This window comes from Gekko japonicus, unplaced genomic scaffold (genome assembly GCF_001447785.1).
Source record: "Gekko japonicus isolate JY-2015 unplaced genomic scaffold, Gekko_japonicus_V1.1 scaffold167, whole genome shotgun sequence".
NCBI classification, from domain to species: Eukaryota; Metazoa; Chordata; class Lepidosauria; order Squamata; family Gekkonidae; genus Gekko; species Gekko japonicus.
The window spans coordinates 1194977-1202252 of NW_015164670.1; the positions used below are offsets into that span (position 1 = coordinate 1194977).

At 58.5% G+C, this 7276-nt stretch overlaps 1 protein-coding gene across 1 annotated transcript in view; it reads left to right on the forward strand.

Annotated features, from left to right (window-relative positions):
* TEX9 (testis expressed 9) overlaps nt 1-7276 on the forward strand; it is a 10601-nt gene that overhangs the window by 790 nt on the left and 2535 nt on the right. Inside the window, exons 3-6 of the mRNA XM_015409161.1 lie at nt 3433-3529; nt 5845-5930; nt 6295-6458; nt 6845-6927. Coding sequence (XP_015264647.1) covers nt 3433-3529; nt 5845-5930; nt 6295-6458; nt 6845-6927 — 430 coding nt within the window. The remainder of the gene's footprint in view (nt 1-3432; nt 3530-5844; nt 5931-6294; nt 6459-6844; nt 6928-7276) is intronic.

Consider the following 7276-nt stretch of genomic DNA (forward strand, 5'->3'; position numbering starts at 1 on the left):
GGGGGGCGGGGGGGGCGGAGAGGGAAGGGCTTCCTCTCTCACTGAAGCCAGGCCGGTCAGAGCCTCGCCTTGCGCAGGGCACCCTATCACACTGCCACAAGTGGCGGGGCACACAAACCTTTTGGCCCCTGAGCAAGACCCTGGCCTCCCTCTGTGCCCTTCTCTTCCAGCCCAGGGCTACGTGGGACATCACGGCCAGGCAGAGCAGAGAGTCTGGAGGAGCGGGGGGGGCTGTTCCTCCTTCCCTTTCTGGCTCACACAAGCGGAACAGCCCGACTCAGGGTGCCTAAGAGGCCGTGTGGCCATCTCACTGGGCTGGCAGTGGCCAGGAAATCTCAGCCGGTGTCCTTCCCAGTGACGGGGCGGGGGGGATAACTGTGCCACTACCTAAAAGGGGACCTGCCCTGGTGTAGTTCACGCATCCCCTAACATTTGGGAAGGTTAAAAAAATAGCTGGCTTTTGCCATTCGAAGCTGGCCCTGAAACCGAGGAAGGTCCTATTCCAAGCCCGCCGACAGCTTCACAAGAAGTAGCAGGGGCCCCCGACGGAGGGCGCGGGAAAAGTTCTGGGAAGGAATTCAGGGTCTTGTCGGGCCCAGTGCAGTCTGTGAACGGGAAGGCTGGGAGGCAAGATGCGCTGGGTGAGTGTCAGCAGTCTGACTCACCCGAAAGTGTCTGAGTAGATCCGGCACACAAGTGTGGGTCGATACATTAAACCTGCAGGTATTTGTATATAGAATCAAGTGGTGGTTTTGGAAAAAAAGCGTGCTGTGGTCTTGGAGTGTGCATGTCTGTGCCGTCGGTAGAGATACTCCCTCCCGTGTAATGGAAGAGGGAGCATGGCCTCCTCCGAAGTGGCACCGACTGGCCAGCGACTTTTTTGGTATCCACAATAAAAACAAACATTTCCTGTAAAATCTGCCAGGTTAATCCCACCAACGCAGCCTAAGAGGTGAAGCTGCAGCCTTCCGGTTACTGCAACAGGGCAAACAAGGGGTCTCCTGCTCCCTTCCGTCTTTCGAGAGACTCGGGCTTCCTAGATTGCAAATTTACTTAAACTAACCCCTTGGAAGCCAACCGTCGGCAGTCTGAAGCGACTTGGAACTGGGCTGCTCCCTCTAGTGGCCGGCTGGAGGAACGCGGCTCTGTTCCGCCTGTGAATTCCTCCTCTGCTGTGACTCAGAGGGCTAGAGCGGGGAGGGATTGAAAAGGGAGCCCTGTGGGCAGGCAGAGTTGACCTCAGGGCCCCACGTTTCCAGAGAAGTCCAGCCTCTTCTTGAAAGCTGCCAGTGAAGGGGAGCTCACCACCTCCCCTAGGCAGCTGATTCCACCTCTGAACCACTCTGACCGATACCCTTTCTGCGTGTAACTTAAACCCGTTGCTTCAGGTCCTCTCCTCTGCTGCCCAGTGGAACAGCTCCCTGCCCTCCTCCAAATGACAGCCTTTCAAGGATTTAGAGAGAGCAATCCTGTCCCCCCTCAGCCTCCTCTTCTCCAGATTGAACATTCCCAAGAAGTCCCTCGGCCTTTTCTCCTAGACCCCAATCACCCCGTCACTCTCTTCTGCACCCTCTTGATTTTGCCCACATCCCTTTTGAAGTGAGGCCTCCAGAAATGCACATGGGAGGACTCCAGGTGAGGCTTTAGGATGTGTGTTCCCAGCATCACTCCTCCTCCTGGCTGGGTCTCCAGTGAACAGGTAGCTGCCGTTCTCCTTCAGAGGTCAGGAGCTGCCAAGTCAGGGAGGGGCTGTCGTGGCTCTTCCTTTGCACGGAAGCCCCCCGCTGGAACCCTCCCTGCAGCCCTGGGCCGAGTCTGGGGAGGAACCAGGCGGCCTCCACCGCACAGGCAGGCCACGCAAGAGTTGTCAGAGTTTGCTCTGGCCGTATTCTTTGCAGGGGACCCCCTCCCAGGACTCTGAGGCCTCTGAATATCCACCCACTGGCCCTTTTGGGGTTCACGCGCTGCCAGGCACTGGTTTGTGCAGAGGTGCATTGCGTGGTTGCCCCTTCTTGCTTGCTCCGTGGGTCAAGGTGGCACACCCAGTATATCTGCCCACCTTTGCTTGCTAGCTGTTTGCATCGACAGGTGCTCTAAGGGGCCCGAAGTCTGTCAGTCGGCTGTCGTTTATTTTTTATTTATTACTTTAAATTTCTATCCCGCCTTGCCAGGAAAACTGGCTCAAGGCCAGTTTACAACAGTTAACATACAATAAAACAATAAAATGCAATAAAAATTCACATATACAACAACTTACATAAGGTGCTAGCACACACATACAGATGGCGGCTCCTATGATGTAATCTGACAAAAGGAGGCAGTATCCAGCGTTGCAGCCTGTCAAGTGGTCCGAAGGCAGTATCCAGCGCTGTGACAGAAGGGCCATCGCACGCTCAGCCCCGATGACTCCTTTAACAGTGGCAGCTCCTCATCGAAGGCCTGGTGGAAGAGCTCCCTTTTACAGGCCCTGCGGAAGGGTACAAGGTCCCGCAGGGCCCCGATGTCTTCCGGGAGCTCATTCCTCCAGAGTGGACCCGCCACTGACAAGGCCCTGGCTCTGGTGGTGGCCAATCTGGCGTCTTTCGGACCAGGGAGAGTCAGGCGATTTTGTGACCCTGACCTGAGTGCTCTCTGGGGGACATGTGGGGAAAGGCAGTCCCTCAGGTAGGCAGGCCCCCGGCCATGGAGGGCTTTAAAGGTCGAAACCAGCACCTCGAAAGGAATCTGGTATGCTGTCGTTTCCAACTGGATGACAGCTGCGCTCCTCCCAGCCAGGAGACAGAACCGCCCCGGACAGCCGGGCCTCTGGCCTGAGAGGGCATGTTGGGGTTGCCCCAGGCGTGGGCTGCTTGGGAGCCAGTGCCCTCGGGGTGGGGGTGGGGAGATCAAAGGGCCCCCGTCCTTTGGGAGGAGGGCGGGCTGAGGGCATTTGGCACCCATGCAGCACCTGCCTGCTGGGAATGTGTGCAACAGGGACTAAAATAAGCAGGCGCTGCCAGATCCAAAGCGTGCGCCCCTGAGGGGCCTCTGGACCCTCACCTCCCACAGCCGGCCGTGGGAAAGGAGGCGCCAGAGTGACCTGCTGACTCACTCTCATTGGTCAGGGGCTGAGAGAGGGCAAAGGTCAGGGGAGGGTCAGAGCGGTGGAGCCCAGCTAGGAGACACATCTGTTCCGAGGCCCAAGCCCTGCTGGCACATCTGGACCCACAGGGAGACCCAGCGCCCCCTCTGAACCCCCACCAGTCTCTTCCTGGGAATATCAGCATGTCCTTTCCTGAAACCGTCTTTTTCACGGAAATCAGTCTGAAAAGCCAGCCTGATTGACGGAGCACATGTTCGTTTCTCTTCCCTGTGGCAGTTCTGGTAAAATCTTTAAAAAGGACGCAAGGAGGTCTGTGGTCTGCCGGAGGACTCTGTTCTTCCGAAGTGAAGCCTGTCCTGCAATTGTCTCTCTCTCTCTCTCTCTCCCCCTCTCCCCAGAGACCTGCCTTCTGAGCTACCGGGTGCTCTTCCGCACGTCCACAGCAAGGTACCGAAAGGGAGTGGGGCCTGGGGTGCTCTCTGCTCTCACGTGCTTGCCAAGTATCTTCAGATGCAATGTGGGTTTTGGGACTCAAGTCCAGCAAGGGCTTTCTCTGCCATCTGTACACGGTTTGATTTCTCTGTATTCGAGGTGACCTAGCAGGTCAAAGTTTTTAAAAGCAAAATTGAGAGGAGACCTGAAGAACAGACGTGGTGTAGTGGAAGTATATGCATGGACTAGAGCCCCGTGCCGCAGGTGTGCATGGCCCTTCCCAGACTCTTCTTTCGCCCATCTGCTGACATACGAGCTCTGGTCCACGGAAGCTTCCGCCACTCTGCGGCTGTTGCTTTCGGGGTGCCACCAGACACACCCCCCCTTTGGGTTGTTCTGCAGCAAGGCTGAGGCAGCTCCCGCTCAGAGAGGCTTCCGTGGTTCTAGATCTTCTCAGATCTGTACGATGGTTTCCTGTTTCATTAGGGGACTTCCACGTGCACGTGCCAGGCACCAACCCTGACGTTTGGCAGCCTGCTTCTGTAACCTCCCACAACCTTCAGAAAGGGTACCGATTTCAGAATGACACTTAGAAGCGGAATCTCAGAGGGGCTGAGTGATGCTGACTCCAAAGGAGGCCTTGTGGTGGGGAGGATGGCAGTTTTGCTTGGCCCGCTGGGACTCACTTCTGAGTCAAGGTGCACAGGATCCAGCTGCAGCCTCCACCAGCGGCCAGCCACAGGCCAGACCAGACGCTCCCCTGCCTCTTTCCTCTAGCGGAGGGGGCCCACCTGCCACTCCCCCAGCAAGATATGCAAAAGTATACAGCACTGTGTGTAATAGATGTCTGTTTAAGGTAAAATCAATTTTCTGCTTTTTACATTTTTCTATACTGTTATAGAAATATATAATATAAATAACCTATCTAGGAGAGCATATCCCTCAAGTTCTATCAGGTAGAACTTGAGGGATATGCTCTCCTAGATAGGTTATTATGTCTGCCACAAGGGTTCCGATGGGACCCTAGAAAATAGGCTGCTATCTTAAGAGCTTTTGTGATCACAAAGAGAAATTATTGCGCCTTATGTCCTTTATATACATCACAGTCCTTGAAAAAGATTGTATTCGAAACGGTTAAATTACTAGAGGCCCCTGGGACTGGAGACTGTGGTACGGACAAGGTGCCGTCTGAATATTAGTACAGAATGTAAACCTGCGCTTTGATGTTTTGTTTGGATGAGACCTATTTTTGATCATATTTGATACCAACATTTATATTACAGTATAGAAAAATAAAAACTAAAAAAGCACAAAGTGGATTTACCTTAAACACACACCTATTATCCACCGTGCTGTATACTTTGGCATATCCTCCGGACACTGCGAGGCCCTCCGTTTCTGTCTTTTCCACTCCCCCAGCCAGAGCAGCACGGAGGCTCCACGGGAGCCCCTCCCCCAGCTGCCTGTGGGGTGTCCGCTAGAGGCAGCCCGCTGCCCCCCCTTGCCAGGCTGGAGATGGAGCCTTGAGTTTCACAGCAAGTGCCTCTGGCCAGGCCGGTCTCAGCAGCCAGGCCCAAAGGGCTGGGGCGCCTCAGCAAACGCACCCGTCCTATGCTGGCTGCCACCTCCCTGCAGGCTCATAGCGGGGAGCCTCCCTCCGGGTGATGCCGGGTCCAGCCTCGGGCTCATCTGCCAAGCTGACTCAGCCTTTACTCGCAAGGAGTAGCAGGGCCGGAGCCCGCAGGGACCTCGCTGGTTTCTTCTGGTGTTTCCTGAGGGCAGAGGGGAAGTGGTCTGGCGCTTGGTCCAGGCTTCTGCTCTGGCGCTTCACCGCCTCTGCTCCTGGGGGAGACGTTGGTGGCGGGCCTGGCAGTGGGTGGCTTGAGGCCCTGCTGGAGCTGGCAGAGGTCCCCTTTGGGGAGGCACGGAGGCACCCGCCTTTCCGGGAGCAGCGGCCGTTGCTGCTGCGGTGGGCCTGGGGAGGCGGCTCCTCCTCCAGAGAGGACTCCGGTCCCTCCCGTGGCACCTGGCCGCCTGGGGCTGTGGCACGGGGAAAGCAGGGGTGAGGGTCTCACCTCCTCTGGGGAATGGGACGGATGCGTGGCACCACCTGCAGCCAGACTCTGGGCCGTCCCGTTTTGTGCTCTGGGTGGTCTGGCCCCGGGAGGCTGTCTGAGCGGACTGGCCTGGGATGGGCAGGGCTCTGGACCCAGGTTCCCCAGACCAAACCAATCGCTCTCTGCTGTGCGCGTCTCTGCGGGAGGGACCTCAACCGGGGGGGGGGGCAGTGGCAGAAGTGAAAGTTTGGCCCTTTTGTCGACTCTCCTTAGCCAGCAAACAAGAAGAAATCCGGGCCGGGAGCTGCAGCTCGGCCAAGGGCCCAGTCTGGCCCGAAGGGAAGCCGGACCCTTTCCAGGTAGGGAAGGCGGGGGTGGGCAGGGCTCCCCCCTCCCCCGGTGATCTCCTGCCCTCAGGCGCTTGGCCCAGGAGGAGGGCCGGCCAGGCCTTGGCTGAGGCACTGAGAGGCTGGTTTGCCTCTCACCCCTGCTGCGAGGAAGCAACCACGTTACAAACATTAGTTGGACAGTGGGGCAGGGCAGATGTGGGCAGCCCTCAGCTGCTCTGCAGTAATGCAGCCAACAGGACAAACAGCTGTGAAGGGCTGGAAAATCTCGGAGGGGGGCCGGTCGGGCAGCGGAGCCTTCTCAACGGGGGTCCTTGTCCTCGAGGGGCCACCACTGACCAGCCTTCTGCTCTCTGAGCGGCCCTTGTCCTTCCAGTGCCAGGCGGAGGCCGGACGCAGGCCCAAGCGCCGCCGACGTGGCCGTGCCCGACTTCTCTCTAGCGAAGACCATTGGCAAGATCGAAGGGCAGCTGGAAGAAGGGAGCTGGCCAGAACTCGAAGAGGACGCCCTCCTCGGTGCAGGAAGTGAGATCGGAGCAGGTAGGGCTGCTTCCGCTGCCTCCCCCTTCTTCCCAGAGCTCTGGGTCTGGTCTCAGTTCTTCCCCCTTTCAGACGCATCCTTCGGGCCTTTCTCTAGGGAGGGGGGAGCGAAGCCAGCAACAGGACAGGTCATGCAGAGACTGACGTGGCAGCAGGACTCCCCGGGGCACCCGTGCCAGAGCGTCACCTGCCTCGTGGTCCCCGGCCACCACGCTGGGCCAGCCAGAGAGGGGACTGGGCTGGGCAGGGACGCTTTGGGAAGCCGCTCCGGCAAGCCCCCCTTGGGATGTGTGGCCGCCACCTCCACGTGTTCCGTAAGCAGCCCCTTAGATACTTGAGGCAGATCAGCACCTGGAGCACTAAAGGACATTCCTGAACCTTTGCAGAGGCCCAGATCCGATTCCTGAAGGCAAAGCTGCGTGTCATGCAAGAGGAGCTGGACAGCCTCGGCCGGGAGTGCAGGCAGAAGGTGGGAGCAGGAAGGCAGGCGGGCCCAGGGCTTGCGGGGCTGGCTCCGGACTCCCCTCGTGCCCGTGGTAGTGCCAGTGCCCCCAGGCGCCTTCTGCCCTTCCCTGCCCTGCTCATGCAGGAGGAGCCACCCCCCCCCCCGGTCCTGTCCTCCCGAGCCCTCCCTCCCCCAGCAGGACCCGCTCCCCTAACCCTGCTGTCGAGGAGACCTCTGGCCATCCTGCCCGTCTCCCTGCTGCTTCGTGCCCACCTGTGGCCCCTCCCCCACTGGGCTCCTACTCAGCTCCCCTGCAGCACACCAGGGCTGGGCGGCCAAAAGATGGGGGGTTTTTCCAACTGCTCCCCCCCCC